The sequence below is a fragment of the Dipodomys spectabilis genome, unplaced genomic scaffold (genome assembly GCF_019054845.1).
Source record: "Dipodomys spectabilis isolate Male_0828 unplaced genomic scaffold, ASM1905484v1 ptg000015l, whole genome shotgun sequence".
Taxonomy (NCBI): domain Eukaryota; kingdom Metazoa; phylum Chordata; class Mammalia; order Rodentia; family Heteromyidae; genus Dipodomys; species Dipodomys spectabilis.
The window spans coordinates 7,893,244-7,919,279 of NW_024870692.1; the positions used below are offsets into that span (position 1 = coordinate 7,893,244).

The 26,036-nt window shown below is 36.3% G+C and overlaps 1 protein-coding gene across 4 annotated transcripts in view; it reads right to left on the bottom strand.

Moving 5' to 3' along the window:
• Pde7a (phosphodiesterase 7A) overlaps positions 1–26,036 on the bottom strand; it is an 88,773-nt gene that overhangs the window by 27,406 nt on the left and 35,331 nt on the right. For 3 of the 4 annotated variants that reach the window (XR_006145142.1, XM_042665819.1, XM_042665821.1), the window contains exons 2-3: positions 22,057–22,117; positions 18,462–18,545 (exon numbers count right to left, since the gene is read on the bottom strand). Coding sequence is in view for 3 of the 4 variants with exons in the window: in XM_042665819.1 (XP_042521753.1) it covers positions 18,462–18,545; positions 22,057–22,117 (145 nt within the window). In the remaining variant the exon portion in view is untranslated. Of the gene's footprint in view, positions 1–18,461; positions 18,546–22,056; positions 22,118–22,663; positions 22,976–26,036 lie in introns of those variants that run through there. The other variant, XM_042665820.1, reaches the window with a different exon arrangement.

The window sequence follows — 26,036 nt, forward strand, 5'->3', positions numbered from 1 at the left end:
CACTGTCTTATTTTCAGGTCTACAATCCTTCAGCCTGTTCACACATGGTTGTTGAACACCTCTGTTGAAGTTTTCATTTAAGTATATCTTTCATTTTCAGAATTTGTTTTGTTCCTTTTATTTTTTAAACATTTTTTCTTTTAGTTCTTTGTCAGTTTTTTTTTTTTTTAGCTCACTGAGCTAAACTAACACATTGAAAATAATGTAACAGACTTAACTCTGCAATGTTTTCTATGTTTTATAGTTTTTTCTTTTTTTTTCTTCCTATTAGGCATTCTGAATTTTACACTAGGGCACTTTTAGTAATATACTTCCTCCACTTTTCAGGGATTGTTTAGTTTTGCTTGTAGCTGGCTAGAACCATAAATTTTATGATCATCTCAAAGTATTGTTTGCTTGTACTTGTCTATTTGACTCTGTTTACGCTTTAGGTATGGTCACTGAAGTTTTGTTTCATTTCTAGTCTACCAGTGACCTGGCAAAGATTTCCCAAGAAGAAAGTAGGTAGAAAAAGGTACTGTCTCTTTTTTTGGTCCATCATGGGGCTTGAACTCAGAGCCTGGGCGCTGTCCCTTTGCTTTTTCTCTTGTCATGGGGCTTGAACTCTGGGCCTGAGCACTGTTCCTCAGCTCTTCAGCTCAAGGCAAAGCTCTACCGCTTGAGCCACAGTGCCACTTCCGGTTTTCTAGTGGTTTATTGGAGATAAGCGTTTCATGGACTTTCTTGACTGGGCTGGCTTTGAACCACGATCCTCAAATCTCAGTCTCCTGAGTAGCTAGGATTACAGGCGTGAGCCACTGGGGCGCCACCCCGCTCTCTCTCGAACTTTTCTACTCAGGCTGGCTCAGCTCTCAGCTTCCTGAGTAGCTGGGATTATAGTCATGAGACACTGGCCACTATCTCTGAATTTCCTGAGATATGCCCTCACGGGAAGCTGCTGTAGCCAAGAGGGCTGAAAACCAAGAAAGACATCTGCATCAGTTTCTTAGGTGTCTACCAGATGGCTAAAACATGAGTCTACATATTTATAAAGAACAAAGTTCTTCCCACACACACCTCAGTTTAGTTAAACACTTGAGGTGTAAAAAGATGTTGTCACCATTGGCTATGAGGCTGAGGAATGGGGTTAGCCACCGGTTTTCATCCTGATGTCCTCTGCACCAAAACAGAAGTCTTGCCCTTTATGAACTGCTTGCCAGGAAGTTATAAGTATCCAATCAGAGCCTAGAGTCCTGAAATAGTTTACAATGGTAATTTTATTCCCAGCTCAGCAATCATTTCTACAGGGAGGTCAATCCTTGGAGCCTGTTATCCTATTATTCCAAGTATCCTTTCTGGGATTAGCCAGCTCACATTTTCTCTTCTGCTTTGTATGGAAGTTGCATGCATGCCTCTCCAGAAACAATACTGTTAATGCCCTGGCACTCTAGATATTTATCTCTTTGGGTGTGTGTGTGTGTGTGTGTGTGTGTGTGTGTGTAAGACTGGGACTTGAACTCGGTACCTGATGCTTTGCTCATTAGCTAATGCTCTACCAACTGGGCCATGCCTAGTAATGTAAGCATTATGCCCACCTTTGGTCCTCAGCCCCACCCAAACCTAAGCTTGTCCCAGCCCTGGAGTAACTGCCATATAGTTGGCCCCTCCCTCTCTCTGCCCAGACCCACCTGAACTCCCATCTACCTCACTTCCTACCCTCAGATCCTGCTGCTACCTAGATAATGGAGGCCGCCATACGCTCTCTCTCGGGGGCAAATATGGTTCCTCTAATAAACCTTGTAATAATCTTTCTCCTGTGCTTGCCTGCCTTTGTGTGGTCCCCTGGGATGGATGTGATGGATCCTTTCACCTACAATGCATAATTATTTTCTATATGTGTACAAATAATCTTTTATTAATCCAAGGAAATTCACAGCTTTTCCCCAGTACTGGAGTTTCAACTCAGGACCTTGAGCTTGCTCAGCTGGTACTCTAGCACTTGAGATATGCCTCTAGCCTGGCTTTATTTTTTTTGCTCAAGGCTGTGATTCTACCACTCAAACCACAGCTCTACTTTCTACAGTCTGGCTTTTTGGTGGTTATTTTGAAGACAGAACCTTGTGGGCTGGTTTATACAGACTAATTGATTAGATTCCCTTAGAACATTTCAGTACTGTCTTAAACACATGCCAATCAAGTGATAGGGCTTGTCTAACAAGAATATGAGGCCTAGGTTCAATCCCCAGTATTTATTTATTTACCACAGTAAATAAAATAAATACATAAATAAATAAGAACACAAGCCAAAATAGGGAGTAAGTTTTTTAAAAGAAAATTAGAACAGTTTCCATAACTATCCTAGGATAGCTTCCAAACTGTGATCTAATAAAGGGCTTGGGAATATAAAACAAGAATAAAACATCATGAGATCATTTTTTAAGATTGCTGGAAATTTTAAATTTCTTCATGCTTACCCTAGCCCCTCCTTCTCTACTTTACCACATACATAATATTTTTTTTTTTTTTGGTCCGGTCATGGGGCCTGAACTCTGGGCCTGGGCGCTGTCCCTCAGCTCTTCAGCTCAAGGCTAGCGCTCTACCACTTCAGCCACAGCGCCACTTCCGGCTTTTTTCTTTTTGCTTATGTGGTGCTGAGGAACCGAACCCAGGGCCTCAGGCATCCAAGGCAAGTGCTCTACCACTGAGCCACCTTCGCAGCCCACATACATAATGTTATCTTCCCTTAGTGATCAGAAGTAGCATCCTTGTCTTGAAAACCTCTATAGACGTCTCTTCTGGGGCAACAAATGGGAAGGTTGCACCAGCTTTTCCGTCAACTTGAGTAGAGAGAAACCTGAGTGAAACAGTCTGACAAACTCCACAGTGGGAAAGAATATTAGCTGAAGCAGTATAATTTAGGAAGTGTAAACAGGAATGCATGACTGTGAGAATTCAGTACCCTTTCACATTTGGATAATTACTGAAAAGTTTCCCCTCTGGCTGTATTTCACAAAAATGTGACCCTGTTACCAATATTCCCGTGAGCTCATTCTGTGACATGAGGCAAGTCATTATTTATTCCATAGCATAATATGCAATAGATTAAACGTCTTTATTGAAGCTCAGCTTCCATCAAGCTAGGATCATTTATTTTTAAGTTTCAGGCTTGTTCTAGTTTACATGGTTACCTACATTCCAATCCAGCTTAGAAATCCAAAGGGCTCAGCAAATTCATCAAGTTCCTATTAAGGAGCATTGGCTTTGCTAGTTCTTTTCTAAAATATCACATTACCTCACTATGTGGCCACGAGCAAACTGATCAGCCTCCACCAAAACTAAATGAGCATTATTACTTAGTGAACATTGGCATTATGTTCAGGCATCCATTCTTAGCTTTTCTAGCACAAAGATAAAATGCAGGATAACAGAAAATTTCAAAAGGGTTTTTTTTTTCTCTTTTTTCACCTATTAGAAAACAGAAAATACAAGTTCTACACTGAGAAAAGTCTGGAGAATCAACTCATCTTGAGAAGTTCTACTTTTAACTCTCCCATAGACTTAAAAAAAATCCAAACTGAATGCCAAACATGTCAAAGATATTTAGATCTTATACAAGAGATCCTTCACAGAAAAAACTTGGTCTTGAAACTTGACCATCATTTGCTTTAATGGTCCACAAGAGGGAGCCCTGTAGTCACTAAAGCTACAAAAATCAGCTACACAAGGCCATGAATTACTATTGGAATTTGTTGCTTTATTTTTCATTAAAAAAAAAAAAAATCCAGGGCTGGGAACGTGGCTTAGTGGTAGAGTGCTTGCATGCATGAAGCCCTGGACTCAATTCCTCAGTACCATATAAACAGAAAAGGCTAGAAGTGGTACTGTGGTTCAAGTGGTAGTGCTAGCCTTGAGCAAAAGAAGCTCAGGGACAGTGTCCAGGCCCTGAATTCAAGCCCCAGGACTGGCAAAATAAATAAATAGATAAAAAGATAAATATATATATATTTATTTAGAAAAATCTGGTACTTGAAGCTATCAGTTCTGGTCTAAGGCAAGTTCAGATTGAATAGTGAAAGAATAAGAAGCTGGGTGCCAGTGGCTCAAACCTGTAATCCTTCCTACTCAAGAGGCTGATATATGGAGGATTACAGATCAAGGCCAGCTTGGGCAGGAAAGTCACAAAACTCTTACCTCCAATTAACTACCAGAAAACCAGAACCACTGTGGCTCAAAGTGGTAGAGCACTAGTCTTGAGCAGAAGAGTTCAGGGACAGCGCCCAGGCCCTGAGTTTAAGACCCATGACCCATAAAATGAATAAATAAATAATAAAAATAAAACAGAACAGTTTCTATATGTTAACTTCGTTTTTACTTTTCTTCAAAAATAGGAAACCTATCTAAAAGGCCACTGTTAATAAGTAATTATATTTATCCCCTATTATGGGACAAGTTTTTTTTAGAACCTTTACACTTAGCATGTATGCACACATTTAGAAAAGATGAGCTACATGCTTGGAACAATGGTCTTCAGTGTTGTTCATGTAGAGGCAAGGACAGCAGAGTAGATGAGGTTAGGGCTTAGGACAGGGAGACGGGTCAGTTTGAATTCCAGCTTTGCTACTGGGTTTTCTGACATTAGACAAGGTCTTTGAGATCTCTAGTATACTTTTTTCATCTGTAAAATAGGCTCCAAGGACTGTTATAAAGATTAAATGAGATAATACATGCAGTATATCTTTCCATATTTTTTGGCAAAGAAACAACACTCAATTATTATTATTATTATAAACATCCTTTTGCTGTGGTTGTTATTTTGCTTTTTGTGCTAGTCCTAGGGCTTGAACTCAGGCCTGTGAGCTGAATTTTTTGGTTCAAGCCTAGCACTCACTCTACCACTTGAGTCACAGCTCCACTTACGATTGTTGTTCTTTTTTTGGTGGTTAATTGGATATGAATCTCATGGACTTTCCTGCCTAGGCTGGCTTTGAGCCATAGTCCTCAGATTTTAGCTCTGGAGTAGCGAGGATGACAGGCACTAGCTCCTGGCACTCAGCTAAATATCAAGTATTTTAAACAAACAACTCATAGTATTTATTTTAATAAAACAAGATTTTTTATAACTACATAACATCATCGTAAAAACCACAGCTTATGCAATGCTTGGTAAGAAATGTATGCATTATCCTGCCCATGTAATTGTAACCCCTCTGTACAGTATGTTCTCAAATAAAATAAAATAAAATTTAAAAAAAAAAACAAAAAACCACAGCTTACCTAAATACTACAGAAATAACTGCAGATATTTAAAAGTTTTCAAAACATGCAGTATCATTACCTTAGAATGAATATAATACAGACTTTACTATAAATAAAAATAGACACTCAATCTAAAATTAGATCAAAATGAGAATAAAATATACAACCAATATTTTTTCCTAACGCTATTCTTACAACCTTAGCTCATATGATTCAATATTCACTGATAAGATTTGATAAAAATAAAAGATACAAAACTTTTTAAAGGAGGCTGCAATGCTGGATAAGAAATGTACTCATTATCTTGCCCATGTAATTGTAACCCCTCTGTACAGTATTTTCACAATAAAAAAAAACTTTTTAAAAAGATTACTGTTACTGCTACAGGTTAGATATTTTCATTCTTCAGAGTGGAATATGGAGTATCTAGACCCCCCCCTGGAACTTAGCCTCTTACTCATGAAATTCTAATTTCCTTATTTCGAGCTAAGAAAGACTAAAAGCCTTGATGCAACACTTCCCTCAAAACATTAAGCCTTAAGTTGAATTTCCAATTTCCACAATTCTCTTGAATACAAAGTTGAATGAAATTGTATTATGGTCCAATCTGTATCTATTCCTTAATTTATGCTGTTACACTAATTTATGTGTTATGGACCCCATCTAGAACATTGTTTTCCAAATATAAAACAAAGAAACAACAACAAAAATCAATGGTTTTCATATGTAGGCATTTCAGAGCCACCTGCAAACTAGATATGGTCTAAAAAGTACACATACATGACACAATGCTATTGCTTAATGCAACTGACTAGAGCAGTATTCATCTCTATAATCCCCACATGGTAAGGGGCTGACAGAGATAGGAGACAGAAACATGGCTCAGAAAAGATAGGAACAAAAGGATGAGGGATTTTTATCCCCTGTGATATCTTCATGAACTTAATTAAGGTAATGCTATCTTTGAAAGGATCAGATATGCCGGGCACTGGTGGCTCACGCCTGTAATCCTAGCTACTCAGGAGGCTGAGATCTGAGGATCGCGGTTCAAAGCCAGCCTGGGCAGGAGAGACCGTGAGACTCCTATCTCCAATAAACCACCAGAAAACCGGAAGTGGCGCCGTAGCTCAAGTGGTAGAGCGCTTGCCTTGAGCTGAGGGACAGCGCCCAGGCCCAGAGTTCAAGCCCCACGGCCAACCAAAAAAAAAAAAAAGGATCAGATATAATTTCAAAACAAACAAATGAATGGGAACAAACAATTTAATAAAAACCCCAGACAAAATATGACCTTAGTCTGTATTACCACAACTACAAGAGCAGGCGGGTATGCTGAAGAGTCACTGAGAAACTAAATTATGAAAGATGGATGCCACTTTAATAGACCAAACAAGTAACTCTTGAAACAAAGAATGCTCATGAACAGGAAAGTAATGACCTGGGAGTAGAGTAAGAGAAGTTAAGAGACAATTATCATAACAAAGAAAAAGGAAGGGCGGAAGGAAAAGTCAAACATGAACTTTTATGTCTAAAGTGAGGAAGAAATGCACTAACAACCTCCAAATATACAAAAGCTACCCTGTATGGCAGCTACCATAACATTAAAGATTGAGATAATCTAAGACAATAAAACCAATATGCTAAGAGCTTTAAACTCAAGATAAAGAAACAGATGGTCTTTTATATCATATGACTATGAAATCAGCAATCCAACTCTTAATATGCCCTCATAGAAAGACAGGAATCAACACAAAATCAAACTCATATGAGGAATTATGGGAGAGTTTAGGGACAATTTTGTGTATTTTCATAGTCAGCCATTATAGTAAAGACAACATGAGATGCTCAATTCAAGAGAAAGGCAGCACCCTAACTTGGTTAACAGATAACACAGATTACATTCAGAGAACTATAGCCTCTAAATGGTCGAAGATAGACAACTATAGTCAATTCGGTGCAATAAAATACATTCTGTGAACCAGAAGCTGCCAGAGATCAGAAATAACATAAAACTAAAAGCCTCCTGTTAAGAGCTGTTATGTGCCAATGTAAATATCCTGAAAGGCTGCCTTGCTGCCCTAGCACGGGGTAGAGTAGAGTGCTAAAATGAGTGAAGAGCTCAAGCTAATAGGCAAAGTCATTTACATGGGCTAGAACATTGCTGTGTGCCAAAAATTGAAAAAAAAAATTAAAAAAAGACTGCATTAGTGTGGACATGAAGAGACTGTAACAAAACCTCGTCCTTGTATTACAGCTTGGCAGACACTGGCAGAAGCCATGCTCTCCAGTCTGGTGACGTCAATGGGCTTTGGCAAATCCCCCAAAGAACTGTCAAGCTGACAACTTCCATGCTATGCATAACTGTGCCAGAACCTCTTCCTAAGCAGGTATGGAGAATGTATTGCAGTCATTCTTTTGTTATTATATAAGCAAAAGGCGAGTGTTTAACTAAAAAGAAGTAATCACTAAATTTAGAGCAAACATTAACTTTTTTTTAACTTGTAATATATTTTTATTATTATAAAGGTGATATACAGAGGGGTACAGTTTCCTGTCAGGTCATGAGTATGTTTTTTTGGACAACAACAACCCCTTCAAAAATTAATTTTTGACAAAATATCAATATAAAACTCATTTTATCATGTATCTAATACTTTTAGTTCAATCAATCATTGAACAGAGGAAAAAAAGTAATTGTAGAAATAGATGGAACCTTTACTTGAGGCCTACTGAATATGAGCCACTTGGTCAAAGAGAAAATGAAAATAAGTGAGTCTCTCGGTTATCTAAGGCTGTGAGAAAGCACTGTGAGAGGGAAACAGTCACATAAAGGAACGGAAGCTTTGGGGTGAAGAAGCCCACATACAGCGCTAAGCATTCTGAACCTTCCTGGGAGTAACTGCCTGTCAGGCCAGCACTAATGTTAGTCTCTCTTTTTAATCAATGACTTTCTCCCCCTCCCCCCATATATTGTCCTCCCAACTTGTTAAGTGGATATATTGCTCATGATCAGCTGACTCTAACTTAGTAGGGTGCATCAAGAACAAGTTAATTAAATGCAAGGAGACCAGAAATGGGTGCCTTCGTGGGGGCAATACCCAGAGATAGGGCAGATTTTAAATGGTATGAGAGTTGGAGAAGTTTCTCTGTGGTTCTTAGAAAAGTATTAATGCCAACATTTTCAGTTGAAATATTTGTCAGAAAGTAATCAAGGCCAGTGTGGTAATCCCAACTACTTAGCAGGCTGACTGACATAGGAGAACAGTGGTCTAAAGACAGTAAGGTAAAGTTAGTGTCAGACCTTATCTAAAAAACAAACTTAAGAAAAAATAAAAGCAAGAATGACTGAGGACTTGGCTCCAGGGGTGGCTGACTTAGTAAGGACCTGAGTTCTATCCTAAGTACTGCCAAAACAAAATAAAATGAAAACTGAGTGTGATTTCTGAGGAAAAATTATTAAAACTTTTAGCATGAAGGGATTACTAAAAGTATAAACATAATGCTTGCTAAGAAATGCACTCATTATCTTGCCCATATAATTGTAACCCCTCTGTACGGTATTTTCACAATAAAAAAAATAAAAAAATAAAAGTATCACATATGTGCAAACATAAAGTTAGTTAAGAATGAAAGCTTCTATATGCTGCAAACATCCAGAGAAGACATTGAAAATTACAGCATTTATTAATTCAAGCAAAATCACTCCAACAAAGCTGCCAGACTAATGTTGGCTGCAGATTTATGCGAGAGTTTTAGGCAACATGTCTTGACAAAGACTATTTCATGATTATCAAATCCTTCCACTCTTGGTAGACATGGACACACGTTTCTATATATCTTCCCAGGATTTGATCTCTTACAGTTTTTTTTAAAATAAATAACCACAGGATTAGTCTAATATCAGCGAATTCATAAACAAGTGATCTGAATACAAAGTCCTTTTCGTGTGTGTGGCACTAGGGTTTGAACTGAGAGACTTGTGCTTGCTAGACAAGTGTTCTACCACATGAACCACCTCAACACTTCTTTGTGCGGGTTATTTTTTATGATACAGTCTCACTTCCTGCCTGGGTTCAGGAAGACTGTTGGATTGCAGTCTACTTATTTAGGCTTCCCATTAGAGTTGGGATGACACACAGGCACTACTATATACAACTTCTTCAGTAGAGATGGAGTTTCAAGAACATTTCTGTCCAGTCTGACCTGGAATCAAAATCCTCTCAATTTCAGTTTCCCACAAAGTTTAGGATGACAGGCACAGGTTACTGTGACCGGCTACAGCTTAGTAAGGGTTGTATGAACTTTGTTTGCCTGGGCTGACCTAGAACTACAACCATCCTCTAATCAGCCTCTCAAGTAGCTGGGATTAGAGGCATGAGCCACTGGTGCCCAGCTTAAACTCATGATTTTTTTTTTTTTTAAATTACCAGTCCTGGGGCTTGGACTCAGAGCTTGGGCACTGTCCCTGAGCTTCTTTTGAACAAAGCTAGCACTCTACCATTTGAGCCAAAGTGCCCCTTCCGGCATTTTCTATTTATGTGGTACTGAGGAATCGAACCCAGGGCTTCATGCATGCTAGGAAAGCACTCTACCACTAAGCCACATCCCCTGCCCCAAATTCATGATTTTTAATGACTAATTATATCACAATTTTTTTTATCCCTAGACTTTTTTTTCTTTTGAAATTTCATTCTATACAATGTTTTCTATATATGAAATACATATTTTATATCTATTATACTATTTTATTATTGAATTAGATGTGTATACCTATTATGTTTATTTTATGACTTTATTCTATTTAAATTTCAATTTTATCAGTAAGGTTTTGTCTTCCTCACATCCTTACTACTGATCTTTTTTTTTTAATTTTAATTTTTATTTTTTGTGAACATACTGTACAGAGAGGTTACAATTACATGGGCAAGATAATGAGTACATTTCTTATCAAGCACTGCAGCCTCCTCCTTTGTTTACCCTTCACATCCCTTCCCAGCCTCCCCCTAACCCCCCCCTCCCCCCCCCCCCCGCACCAAAGTTGTAAAGTTCATTTTCGACATGACAACTTGTACTTCTCATTGTTGCATCAGGTCCACCTGTATCCTTAAACGACTTGTTTTTCCCCATCTCCTCCACAAATTATACCGACATCAAATATAGTGAAAGCAGGGGTTATACTGTGGGGGAGGGACATACAAAGCAACAAAGAAATAATCTTATAAATGTGTTAGAAACAAATGCATGAAAGAAAAAAAACATTTAAATACATATCTAAGGGTTCATTTTCCTAACATCACATTATCTGACCTTTTCCGCTTGACTCATACATATACTAGATATTGCAAATAAGGGAAACCATGGGACCTATGTTTCTTTGGGCTTGGCTTACTTCACTTAATATAATTTTTTCCAAGTCTTTCCATTTCCTAACAAATGGGGCAGTGTCATTCTTTCTGATGGAGGCATAGAATTCCATTGTGTATATATACCACATTTTCTTGATCCATTCATCTACTGAGGGGCATCTGGCTTGGTTCTATATTTTAGCTATGGTAAATAATGCTGCAATAAACATAGTTGTGCTGGTAGCTTTAGAGTGGTCTTGTCTGTGCTCATTTGGGTAAATGTTCAAAAGTGGGATTGCTGGGTCATAGGGGAGCTCTATGTGAAGTCTTTTGAGGAACCTCCATACTGTTTTCCAAAGTGGTTGAACAAGTTTACACTCTCACCAACAATGAAGTAAGGTTCCCTTCTGTCCACATCCCCTTCAGCATCTGTTGTTGTTAGAGTTCTTGATTTTTGCTGTTCTAACTGGAGCGAGATGGTATCTCAATGTTGTTTTGATTTGCATTTCTTTTATGGCTAGAGAGGTTGAGCATTTCTTCATGTGTCTATTGGCCATCCTTCTTTCTTCTTCAGAGAAGTTTCTCTTTAAGTCTTTAGCCCATTTATTTATTGGGCAGTTGTTTCTTTGAGGATTTGTTGTTGGGGGATTTAATTTTTTGAGTTCCAAGTATATTTTAGATATGAGACCCTTGTCTGTTGTATGGCTAGTGAAGATCTTCTCCAATCCGTGGGCTTTCTATTGATCTTGCAAGCTATGTCCTTTGCCATGCAGAAGCTCTGCAACTTCATGCAATCCCAATTGTCCAACCTTTCTTTGATTTGTTGCCTAGACACTTTCTTAATACCACAATTTAGCATGTTTTTCTATTATAAACAAAACAAAATACATTTGCACGTTGTTTAACTTTCATACATGATTTTTTCCTTTGTATATACTTTCAGTAGAAAAGTAGGGAGAAAAGAACACTTAAAGTTCTTCACAAACACATATAGCCAAATTGTTCTCTGAAGTTTGCTAAGCAATCTGAACTTCTACTACCTAATATCATAGCTGATCATTTAACTTTCTAAATTTGACAGAAATTTGTTTAGTACTAAGATTTCTTGTGTTTAATATATTTCTGTGTTCAAACAATTTTCAAAGTCAGGTTATAAGTAGAATGCATCTTGATCAATGTCACCCCTTCCATTGTTCTCCTCATTTCCCCCCTCCCATCCCTACCCTCAAGTTAGGTAATCAACTGATCTTTCTTTTTTTACTTCTTTAGAAAGACTCCTGAAAGTCAAAACTTGTCTGGCCACAAGGTACATAACAAAGGATAACCCAAACCAGACCTTCGTGGCAGAACAAACCGTGTTAACTACATAATAAAAGTGTTGTTGAGTTTCTTCTGAACTTTGAAGCCTGAAATTGGACCCTAACTGGCAAGCTATCCTGGACAAAGCTAGCTCATAGGAGAATGTATCTTCATAATGTAAACCCGAATGTTGCTTATATCACATAGACACATAGGAGATGTAGATACATTACTATATGTGAATATACATCTCCATGTAGATAAAGGACTATTATGTTCAACACAAATAATAATACAGAAATAAATTGAAAATACTGAAGCATCTGAAAAGCAAATCAGCAACACCTCACAGATGGAGCACATAGAATACAAAATTACAGACAAATAACAATATTGATAAATATAATACTAATAATACACTATAAGTTTTTAACCTGTTGGTATGTTATTTTTTTCTTGTATTTTTAGCCTTCCCTCTTTTATTTTTTTTGCCAGTCGTGGGGCCTGCACTCTGGGCCCGGGCTTTGGCCCTCAGCTCTTCAGCTCAAGGCTAGCGCTCTACCACTTGAGCCACAGCACCACTTCCAGCTTAGCCTTCCCCTCTTGAGAAAGACCTGACACTGGGTAGAAGATGGAACAGGGATAGAAATCCTAGGAGAATAGCACAATAATCCCAGACAGTGGAGATGATAAAGGTCTAGATCAAAGAGAAGTGATACTGAGGATAGAGAGGTGGTTAAACATGGCAACAATTTGAGAATGCAAGAATATATGGAATTTATAACAGACTTGCTTTAAGCAATGAAGACCAGAGACAACCAAGAATATTGCAACAGGGAAATTAATAGTGCATTTAAAGTAAAAGAAAAGAAGTGCACAGAACAAAGTAGGATGAAGAACAATAGGGTAGAAAATTCTGGCTTTAATGAATGTTATACACTTATACCCATACTTCTGCAATCAGAACATCTAGAAACTAGCTTTATTTCAGCATAGCTGTAAGTTTTTGGGTCACTGTAAAAATATTTTTTAACTATATATGTACATACACACACACACACACACACACACACACACACACACACACACACACACACACACACGGGAAGGACCATGTTATATATTTTATATAGCCTTTTCAATGCTTCAGTGTGTTTGAAGGTTTCAACTGTTCCTTGCAGGGTTGTTTCAGTGCATGGAACTTTGCCAAGACTGAGGTAATAGGAAGTAAATTGGTATGTACCCAAGTCATAGATTGCAGAAAAAGATATAGAACAACACAAAATAAACTCCCTAGGTCTTTAACTAATGTGAGGGGAAATGAAATTCTACACAAGAAAACTTGAGATTAAATGACAGTCTTGCTGCTCTTAGTATCTGAGGTAACTCAGACTTGATAGTGTACAAACTCAAACCTAGGGATAAATTTCTAAGAGCTTAACAAGCTAACTTCTGTAAACACACACACACACACACACACACACACACACACACACACAAAATCAAGTTCAAGAAAACCTGTAGCACAACCAGAGAAGTCTGCAGAAGAGGCAGCTTGAAGGCTTGAAGGCTAACACATTTTCGTTACAGCACACAGGCACACAGGCTAACACTCTAATTGGAACATATTTCATAAAACAGACTAGATGAAAATTTTAAGGAATTTGAGCTTGTGTAATAAGCAGAACCTGTTGTACCAATAGGAAAGAATAATTCCTTTTTCTCTGTTAAGAAATCTCCTGTAAGTTCTCATTTTGGACAAAGAGAAATATTCTTGTTTGTAGTAACTAGGACAGTCAATCTTCATACAAACAGCACAATGAGACTGAGAGGATAATGAGCTGCTCCTAAATCTGAGCTGCCTCCACTGTTCTAAGATTTCGTATTACAAAGGCTCAACCTCAGGAGATGAAAATGTGAGTAGATACCCAAACTCTTAATCCTGAAGCCAATTACTGCTTCATATTATTTTCAAACTTCATCACGAAATTTCATTTATTATCCTATCTGAACATCTTCATCTACTAAAAGGAATACTTAAGCCACTTAACTTTATCAATACCATCAGTAGGTTTAGTCTTACTTCCCTCATCTTGTTCTTCAGAAGCTTCATTGTTTGCTTAGAAATCATGTATACCATTTTTATTCTACTTGAAATACTTTCAAAATTTGATAATTTCTAACAACTCTCCCTGATCTCACTAGATGTCTAACAGTTTTACATGTCAGTTTTTATACCAAATTCTTCAAGATCTTTAAAAGACAGATAGTTTTAAAGCTCTTTAAACTTTCAGATTATAACAAGGAGCCATTTGAAAGTACTTTTGTAAAGCAAATATACACTTTCATCATCTAGGTAGAAGTGTTTTGAAGCTATTAACAGCTGGTAAAATGATCCATATCTTTAATTGAGCTACTCAAGTACAGGCAGAAGGACCAAGAGTTTGAGGCCAGTCCCAGCAAAGCTTGTAGAACTCTTAAAAAGTGGGTATAGGAGTGTAGAATAGTGGTATATCACTTGTCTTGAATTTCGCTAGATGTGAATATAACAGTTGTTGAAAAGTGTAAGTCTGTATTCCAACAAACAAAGATAGACTATGAGAGATTAGAGAAATCAGTTAAAGAATTAAGGTTAAATATTGATACTAGCATAAAGAAAGTTACAATTAATGAGTCCCCAATAAAGCTATTTGGTTCATTCATTTCTTTTATATTAGCAGGACTTTTCTTCCTTTTTTTTAAATTTTGAGTATGCATCTTAGCTTCATTTAATATTTCCTTAAATTCACGACTGTAACAATCAACTTTTAGTTTATCTTATTTTCTGATTTGTTCATTATCTTTTTTATCTTTACAAGTTGCTTTTAATCCTTTCTTCCTTCCCTCCTTCCTTCCTCTCTTTTCTTTTCTTTCTCTTTCTCTTCCTTTATTTAGATAATTCATATAGTTGTCTCTCTGTAATTAGGTTTATCTTTATATATTGGATGTATACAAATTTAAATTACATATCATCTCAAATTTTGTGTTGCATCAGAGAAATACAACTACATATTGATTTTGTAGTCTGTACAGTTGCTAAATTTGCTGGTTAATTTTCTAAGTATACAGCATGTCACCCATAAATAATAAAACTTATTTTTCTGATTCTTATACTTTTCATTTCTTACATTTACAGTGAACTACTGGCTGGGAGCACCAAACCATGTTTAATACAAAAGGTGATAAATGACATTCTTAAATTTTCCCATCAGAAAGCTTAATACAGTACAATAAAATATGATATTTGCTATAGGTTTTGCAGGAAGTTTTGTTCAGATTACTTGCTATTATTCCTTAACCTGCCTAATATTACTGATCTCCAGTCTTTACCTACATTTGATAAAGAATAAATACTGAATTATATGGAAAGCTTTTTAAGCATTTGGCCTATTGGCATTTATTGCTGCTATTTTAGCTTTCAGCATATACTGACATAACTTTTCTTCTTTATAATATTGGTATAGGAATTACATTTAGTTTTTTTCAATGTTAAACCAACCTTACATTCCTAGAAAAATACAAACTGGGCCAAAATAGATCACCTATTTAAAGAGATATTACATTATTTAAAATGTTTCATTTATATACATGAGGGATTTGGCTGTAATTTTCTCTTTATGTTGGGTCCCCATCAGGAGGCAGTATGAAGACTGTGTTGATCTTACATAGTAAATTGTCAAGTGTGTCCTTTCTCTCCATTCTCTAGAAAAGCATGGAGGAATTTTAGTTTAACAGTTACTTATTTTTCTTTTTCTTTTTTGGTCCAGTCGTGGGGCCTGAACTCTGAGCCTGGGCGCTGTCCATCAGCTCTTCAGCTCAAGGCTAGCGCTCTACCACTTGAGCCACAGCGCCACTTCTGGCTTTTTTTTCATTTTGCTTATGTGGTGCTGAGGAATCGAACCCAGGGCCTCATGCATGCAAGGCAAGTGCTCTACCACTGAGCCACCTTCCCAGCCCCCAGTTACTTATTTTTCTTGTACAAGATAGCTCTCTATTTTCTTGGTGTTCTAGCTTTCTGTTAAAAATAAAGCACCCATGCTTCAGCCCTGCCCCATGCCAAGACTCCCTCTGTCAGCATCTCTGATCTGTCTACATCACATCTTCACTAGGACACATGGGACCAAACTGCCTCTAAAGCCCACAGAGCCTGTGTCCCAGTTGTAGCAACCAAGAAAAAAAGTGAAACAAAATCTGTTGCTGTCAAACTCAAAACTGCACCTTTGCAGTTGACTCTTTTCTCTCTCACACTACTTTTGTTATTTTCTCTTTGGCTTTGGTTTCAACAATTATATACCGTGGCTTTCCTTTTATGCTCTTCTGCTTCAAGTTTATAGTACGTTTTAAAACTGTGCCTTAATGTCATTTATCAAGCTTTAGAGCTTTCTCAGCATCATTTTCTCAAAAAAAATGCTTCTACTACATTCTCTCTCTTCTCTCCTTGTGGACTCTACTTTTCAACATATTTTGTGCCATATTAAAGGTGGAAGATTAAAAAATGTTTTGACCTTAATCCTTTTGTAATTGTGACCTATATCCTCTCTTCATTGGCCTGAGTCAGCTGTGTAATGTGGCTGCAAACAGAATATGACAATCTGATGCTTTACCAGAGAACTCACCCAGACCTCCAGAAACTAGAGATTTCTACACTTAATTTTGAAATGTTTAGTACTGGGAGAAGGCAGATACCATGTAAGAAGTCTAACTACTCTGAGATTGACATTTAAAGAGAGAAATGCTGGCCAGCCCAAGAAATTCTACCCCTTCTGGTGATGGCACCAAATGTAAAAGTGCAAAAGCTACATAAGAGATGACATGAGAAGAGCCACTGTCCCAGACACATAGGGCCCCAATCTCAGGTATTTCTACCTATTTGAATGTCCAATTGGGGGTCAAATCACTGTTCAGCACAGGCAAGTCAAATCCAAATTAAAGTTAATTCCTGGTCCACAGAATCACGTGCATAATAAAAAAAAGTGGGTGTTTGCTGGGTACCAGTGGCTCATAACTATAATGCTAGCTACTCCGGAGGCTGAGATCTGAAGACCAGCCCAGGCAGAATGTCGAGACTCATATCTCTAATTAACCACAAAAAGTTGGAAGTTCAAGTGATAATGCATTAGGGTACTTGAGCAAAAAAAGCTCAAAGACAGCATTTAGGCCCTGAATTCAAGCCTCAGTACTAGCACCAAAAAAAAAAAAAAGCAATTGTTTTATACCTAAAATTAATTACTTCACAGAGGATGAGCCTGAGTGTCTTTGCTCATTTTTAGTGGATATGTCAGGAATGAAAAGCCCTGACCAATTTTACCTGGGCCATTTCTCAGGATTAGGTTTACAGTTAGCAACTCTGAGGGGCAAGAAATATCTCACCATAACATAATCAGTGCTTAAGACATTTCAAAGCTAAGATTTCTAAGCCAGAGGTAATACTTTGATGATTTAACCCAAACCTAGGTTTACCAGCACCTATATTCTCCACCCTGTCCCTGCATCTTGGTAGGGTGAAACATCTTCTTTTGTTTCTCTATCCTTCAGTGCTCATCAAAAACTTTGCTTACCTTCTTACCTAGTTTTTGGTTTTTTGGTTTTTTTTTCCTCACAATCAGCACATACCTCCCTCAGGGAATGGTTGCCTGAAAATTTCAGGCTCATTTCTTAACTATAGTAACATTCTGATACATCTGAATACATGCCTTCTATTTTGTCCAGTTTTTCTCATCTTTCTTAGAATGTTAATCCAAATTACGGTATCAAACATTACCAGTAATGCAATTCTTTCAAAAACACATTTAATATGTGTAAAATTTAAGGGATTTAAAGTTCTGCTTCCTCCACCCTTTTCTCTCCATCATAAGCTAGACCCATATAGAATGTTTGTATGTATAAATATATGTATCCATCTATCTATCTATCTATCTATCTATGATGGTACTAGCAAGTGCTATAGCACTATGTTTATTTTTAAAATATGCATTCCAGCATCTCTGAAGGTGTTGTATACTTTCAAAAAAGTGAAAAGAATAACACTTGCTTAAATTATTGAAGTCTCTTTATAAAATATCACTTGCATAAAAAAATCTGTCTGAAGCAGTAAAGGTAAAAAGCAACTAAAATACAGAAATAAGCAAAACTGTATCCGTTTTAGGATTTTAATACCCTCCTAGCTATATCTAAACAGTTATTAACATTATCATAATACAGTATTATTTATGAGTAATGTTTTTATAAATTCCAAATATATATATAAGTGTGTATATATATATATATAGAGAGAGAGAGAGACAGAGAGACAGAGAGAGAGAGCCTTTTAAATGAACATTCCTTTTCCATTGGAAAACTACATAATTTTATAAGGACTTGAAATTTAGTTTTGAAAGTCTAAGAAAAACATTATGACTGCCAATACTTACAGTGAAAAATACGAAAATCAATGTATGGATGTGAACCTCTCCTTTCTGATTCAAATCCTGCTCGACTCCTCACGCATAAGGACTTGAAATTTAGTTTTGAAAGTCTAAGAAAAACATTATGACTGCCAATACTTACAGTGAAAAATACGAAAATCAATGTATGGATGTGAACCTCTCCTTTCTGATTCAAATCCTGCTCGACTCCTCACGCGTACATCTCCTTAATAGAATCAGGAATAAAACATAAATAAAGCTGTTATTTGTGAATAATCTCCCATATGCAAAAGAAGTCTACATAGTACCATACTTACATGCAATGACTTATTACATATATGGAACAAATAGTTCAGAGTTGATTTCATAAATTTTCAATACTGATTTATAAGGCTGGTTGAGGAAATTAAAAACAAAAACTTTAACCTTACAATACTAATCAGAATAATCATAATTTATAATTTAAAAGATAATTCTGAAAGATGACTCCAGTATATGCTAATCCAACCTAATATCTTACTACTCACATGGGGTTTAAAAAGAGAGGGGGATGCTGGAAAACAAAAATCTTCTTTATAGAAGATAGAATATCTGATCAAAACAGAATGAAAAGCAAATGCTTATTAAGTAACTACTCTGGACAACAAATGGATATGAAAATGGAAACTATATTAGCTATGCTCAAGCATTTTATAATTTAAAAAATGCACAGTAAACATATCATGTTAAGTGAGGTAAGCCAGAGAAACAAACAGTGTATGTTTTCTCCCATGTGCAGAAGCCAGATCAAGAAATGTATGGGGCATGATAAATTACACAGGACTCAAAGCATTCACACACAGTGAATCCAAAAGAGGATACTCTTAAGGGAAGAACACAAATACAATACCTATCTGCCTCTGATCACATAAAATAAATATCATCAAATGAACTCCATGAAATGGAAATGAGGTTTTTTCGTTGTTTAAAAAAATGCACAGTAAGGCTGGGAAGGTTGCACAGTGATAGTGATTGCCTTGCATGCATGAAGCCCTGGGTTTGATTCCTTAGCACCATGTAAGCAGAAAAAGCTGAAAGTGGTGCTGTGGCTCAAGTGGTAGAGCACTAGCTTTGAGCTGAAGAACTGAGGGACAGTGCCCAAACCCAGAGTTTAGGCCCCACGACCAACAACAACAACAAAAAGCACAGTAAATTAAAACATTACAGACTTTGCCTTAAGTGTCTGGCCAATCTTCTCCCTTGTCTGGCCAATCTTCTCCCTTCTCGTTGTCAGTTGGATATTCTCAAGGTTTTTGACTGGTTGTTAAGCTTTGTTTTTATAAGCCCCATGCTATAACTATATGAACCTACATGATTTTCTGACTTCTCTTCTCCTGCAACATTACCAGAACAAGCATATACCAGGCACTTTGTACTCACAGGCACTGCTATTCAATTCTCCAATCAGCCCAAAACAGTAAGAATCTAATTCTCAATTTATAGATATAAAAACTAAACTCTGATAAGTTAAACAACATGTTCCATTCAAACTGTGAGCCAAGATTTGAACCTAGTCAAACAGATTCCAAAGAGAGCACTATTCCCATTACACTTTTAGAACACCCAAGTTTATAACCCTTAGTCCCCCATTCCTGTGCTCTTGCCCATTCTGCTTGCCAGGATGGCTCTACTGCTTATTCTGTTTCCCTAAGAAGACTGGTTCTCCCTTTCAAGCTTATTTCATCCACCAATGACTGCACCCAACACCTTTTTCATATGATGATTCCTTCACACTAAGAGAAAGGTTTGCTGAGTACCAGCATATGTCAGACATTGAACATATAGCAGAGAGCAAAATATAAGAAGTTACTGTCCTCATGAAGTCTATTTTTATGTGGGATAAGAAAGTAAGTACATAATTTCATTCTGTGGATGATGACAGGAAGTTTTTGAAGTAAATTAAGAGGAACAGGAAGGAGGGACATGGATAGGGTGATTCAATAGTATGGCCAGGAAAGTTCCCATGGAAAAGGAATTATATGAGCAAAGACCTTAAGCCATATGGCTATCAGAGGAAAGAGGTTTCTAAGCATAAGGAAGAATAAGTATAAACACCTTGTGACAGTAACATGCTTGCATGTTCAAAGTCAAGCAAAGAGACCAGCATGGCAGGAAAAAAGCAAACAAGGTAATAGGAAGGTCAGAGAAGTATGGTCAGATCACTTTGAGCCTTTTTAGGTATCAGAGTAGTTCTGGTTGTTACGCTAAGGGAGAAAAACTATCAAAGGACTCTGAACAGAGGAATAAGATAACTTTAACGGGTCTGGGAAGATTCACTCTGGCTATAGGTACTAGAATAAATAGGATGAAAACAGGCTGGTACAGGAAGATCAGTTAAGGAACAAAGATAATCAACTGTGCTGCAATCCCAGAATTCAGGAGGTTGAAGGAGGAGGACTAAGTTGGAGGCCAGCACAGGCAACATAGCGAGACACTGTCTCAAAAAAGAAGTAAGTACCAAAAAAACAATAAAGTAAAATGATGTTGTTTAAATTGGCTGGTAACAAACAGCAAGGAGGTGACAAGATTCTTCATGTATTTTGAAAGTGTCTGTTGGTAGGATTTTCTAGACAATAAGATATGGAGTGTGTAAGAAACAATCAAGCATGAGTGCAAATTTCTGATCTGACAACTGGAATAATGAATGGGCTGGTATCTACTGAGAAGGCGAAAGACTACTAAGTAAAGTGCTGGGAAACGTAAATCTCTGAAATTTTTTAGACATGTTTTTAGTTTGTTTAGACATCTATAACATCCCCATCTGGAAGTACTTAACAAAATTAAAGAAAATATGAATTTAAGAGTAGGAGAATTCTGAACATGTTTCTAGGAAGAAAGGAAGAGGAAAGAGCTGAACATTCACAAAGAAAAAAAAATGTGCTCGAGTAGAATAGAATTGAGGCAGGCAGGACACCCAAAGTAAAGACAGAAAAAGAGAGTAAGAGTAAGTGTCCATAAATGTTCTTAGTTTAAATTACAAGTGGACTTAGTGAAGGAAGCAAGGAAGAAAGAGGTAGGTGCACAATAGAATGGCTCAGTATCTCAAAGCAGAGGGAGGAATTCTGAGCATGAGAAATCACAAGGCTATCCTCTAATGAAAGCAAACTTGACTGTTGGAACCTAAACAATACATGCTCAAAGGTATAAATAAAAGTACAAAGGATCATGGAATGTACAGATGAAAAGTAATTCCAGCAAAGACAGAAAAAGTCAGAAGGAAACCAGATATATATAACTGAATTCATTTACCTGTGAAATTAAATAATGTATAAAACAATTAGAGCACCACGACTGGAAAAAAACAAATGGACTTCCTCACCAGCCAACTGAGAACAAAATGCTTCCAACGATAGGACTATCTAGTTTGTACTTTATGGCTTTATCTTCATTTATATTACTATTCATTGCTGTAATATTTAACAACTTTATAAACCTGTTTTCAATGGCAATTTAAACTATGCACTAATAACAATGTCCCTGTTTTAAATTTTCAATTTCTCAACTATAACTAAAATGCCTCACTTTATTCTATCATATACAATACTGGCCTCCATACTCTAAACTGAAAGGAAATAGATTAGTTCTGATATAAACGTGATGAAAATGATACTTAATAAAAGACAGCTTAACCTCAAATAATCATGCATGATAACAAATGATATAACAACTAATATGGTTATAAAGTAAACAGTGCTTACCTAGCATACGAATGTACAACGCAGTCTGATCAGAACTGTCATAGGAAATAGCTCCACGTCTCTAGAAAAAAAAATACATATTTTAATAGATAACTGAAATATAATCTAAAATTCAATGTAGCAAGGATGTATTTATTATTTGTGAATTACTGGGCAAGAGAAATTAGATACACAAAATGAAATTAGGTATCCTATCTGCTTTGGAAATTTCTAGTTGGGGGAGAGACAAATACTTAAGATTAGGCTAAGAACTACCATAAAAGTAGATTGAGATGTGGAGAATGAATTCTACTACTTGTGGGTGGGGACAGGAGGGAAAACTGGGAGACAGCAAGGAAAGGAATGACACTGTCCAAAAAGAAATGTACTCATTACCTGACTTATGTAACTGTAACCATTCTGTACATCACCTTTATAATAACATTTTTTAAGTACAGGAATTCAGAGTAAAAAGAATTTGGGAACGAGGTATCACAGAAGTTGATTTCTAGAGATCACAGGAGTAACCAAACAGAAAAAAGAAGAAAAAGGTGATCTACTGGATATACTTCCTGGCCCCCCAGTCTACTCTACACAAAGATGGAAAAGTAAACATTTTAAGTCCTACACAAAAATCCTTCAGTGGCTCCATATAACTCTTGAGAAAAGTTCCAAACTCCAAGTTTGTATTTCTAAAGCCCTCCTCAATCTGCTCTCTCATCCTATTAGCGCCTCTTCCACTGTGATGCAGCCATGTTGGCCTCCTTGCTTTTCTGCCATGCCAAATGTCTGGCCTTTATACTTGCTGTTTCCCTGCATGGATCACCACAATCACGATTTCCTTGCTATCTTGCAGGTCCAAATGTCATCTCCTCAGACAGGCATACTCTTGACTGCCAAATCTAAAGCCACCTAACAGCCACTTTCTTGCACAACTCTCTACCTGGGTCCTCTGTGAAGCACTTAGCTGATGTTATCAGCTTGTTACTAAAATAGAAGCTCTAGGAGAGCAGGAAACTTAACTGTCTTACCACAGTACCAACACCTAAAACAGGAACTATTTTCACTAAATTCTAAAGATTTGACAAATAAATAAGTACAGTTGTTGCAAATAAATTATATATAAATGAATACGTTTCAAAATCTGGAAGATAAACACACCAAATCTTCATTTAGAATCTAAACACTGTGAGTTATTTATACCCTTAATGCTAATCATCTAAGAGAAAGATATCACTTAGAACCTTACATGAATTCATGCATCCTAAAGAACAAGTTCATGAAATGTAAAGGAACCAACATTTCAAATGATGTAAAATTCCAACCATGAGCACCGATACTTTTCAAGGAAGCTGAGGAACAGGAGGAATTGAGAGGTTCTTAGAAGAGGCCTTTTCCGTGTGTAGCTTTGTATAGATATGTAGTTATTATTATACAGTCAAAGTAAAAATCATATACAAAAAAAGCCTATAAAGAAAAGCATGATCTCAAATTCCAAGGAGCTAAATCATACAGCATATACCTCTGGCATTATGTTTAGGTGTCTCCCAACAATGAAATATCCAAGGAAGCTACACAGTACTTCACAGAAAACTAGTGTGGAGCAAACAGCCACTGTAATCACTTGCATTAAAAGATACCATTCACAGCTGCTATTCAATCCCCTCCCCTAAGATGTTTATTTATTAAGTTAGGGGCTCCGCTGAAAACTGTAGCATTAAGGGTTAGCTCAGCAACTGGAAAGAGTGAATGTGGCAATAAATGTTTCTATCAGCTAAAAATATTAATGAAACAACAGGCGACATTATGTAATCGCTTGTTGTGGCCAATATCTATTATTGGTAGTACCCAGTAACACCTTGGTTAAATAGTTTGTTAAAACAAATTTTAAACTGTTATCTTTAACACTCCTCTTTAGGACGGTGATTGTTATTATTGTTTTCTTAACGTAGGAAGAATATCTATTAAAACACCCATGAGAAGGAAGGCAAAAATCTCATATCTCTTTACTAAGGATTGCTAAAAACGAATAATAGTCGAAATAGTCTTATGTCAAAAATTGGGTACTGAAAATGATCTAGATTATCTATGTCATATTAAATTTATTTTAAGATATCAATTTAAACTCATTTACAGAAGCATTAATTCAGACATTAAAATACTGGAACTTGCAATTTCAGTTAAAAGTTGTCAAAAAAAGGTAGATTTTCATTTTTAAAAACCTACTAACAAATTACTTATTGATGAATACGACTTTCAAGTTGTTCTGTTAATCATAATGTACTAATTTAAGCAAGTCTAGTCTATAAATATAAAGCTTAAGTGATATCTTGACTCAAGAAAATCTTATCTTTTACTAAATAAATCCAAATGAGACAAAAACTTTTTTTTAAAGAATGGGCTTTGAAAAATATGTATCTATAAAGATAAGTATCAGTGAATTCAATTTGAGTGATAAGTCATTCACCTACTTATTTTGGATTGAAAGTACAATACATATTAAGTTCTTTCACTAAGGAATCCAGGCAAAGTAATTCAAAGTAAGTCATTTTGGAAAAATATACTACACTTGATGACTGGAACAACAAACTTTTACTTCCATGTTACAATCATGTGGTTTTGTGGTTTTTTTTTAAACACGGTTACAGAGACTTAAAACATATTTCTTTAAAGATTATTATTTTTAAAGCCATGTACTAGTAGAATTTTACTCTCAACAAAAATAGTAAGACAAAGTTCATCAAAATCTGGTGTCACACGTCAGTCACAAAGTACTCTCTGGGCTACCATCCACATTCTCACCTCACCTAACCAGTGAATGGAAATAACTGAGGCTTCTACTCGTGACTTCTAATTTAGCCATCCTGGGAACAGCTTGTAAAGCAAACTAGTATAGGTCAAAACATGGGCGAGGCCAAGCTAATCAGAAACTGACAGCCACAGCATAAACAAGTTAAACTGAGGGCCCTGCTGAGACACTCACTCACCTAGACGTTAGGTGAATCATTCTTCCATAAAGATTTGACTTGAAGGTAAATGACAAAAGGTATAGAAGTTGTTCACAATGTTAGTTAATACATAACTTTTAAAGAAACAATCCAGCAAAGACATTTAAAGTGTCATTGTTTTTACTTTGTTCAAGTTTTCCATTAGATGATCTAGAGCTCAAAAGCAAGTGTATTTCTCTTACTTGGAAAAAGTAACAATAGAAAATGTTCTAAGTGTCCTGTACAACTAATGTACACTAATAAAAAAAAAGAAAAAGATGTTCCAGATGCATTCATAAAAAATCTTATTTAACCCACACAAGAACTTTGTAAAGAGGCTAACATAGTAAAATGAGCCTTTGCAGAATATATGCATATTACATATGCTAGAAAAACATGTTGCTGTTTAAGTGCCTAAATATTCAGCTATGCATTAATCCACATTCTATTCTTCCATCCAAAAAATATTGTGAAATAAATATTTCTTTTGTTAAAAATTCAACTTTTTTGTAGTCATTCAGTCTGTGAAACATCCAAAATTTAACTAATATGTGTACTATTAACATTAACTTGACCTTTATTAACTTGGCAATCCAGGCTTTTAAAAACAAGAGCTGTCAGTATAACAAGATTAATTCTTAACTTTTAAAGCAGACAGATTTTATTTGAGTGTATTGTGTATCTTGAGGAGATAAATCATATTCACATATAAAAGAGGGTCACTTCAAGTAAGAGACAGGGATATATAAACTGTTAAGTACTGTACAAATGTAAACAATTACAAGCAGGACTTAAAATCTTGCTTGGAAAAGAAAACTAACTTTACAAAACCTTTCTGTTGCTTAACAAAACATTACTTAGCAAATTTAGTGATGGCTTTATAAATGTTAAATTAGAACACTTTAATTTCTTAATACAGAATGGAAAAAGCTGCATGACTGATAAAGATAGAATCATTTTATACAAGTGTAGAAAGAATAATTTCAGGCAATATCATCTTAAGAATTTCTTAGT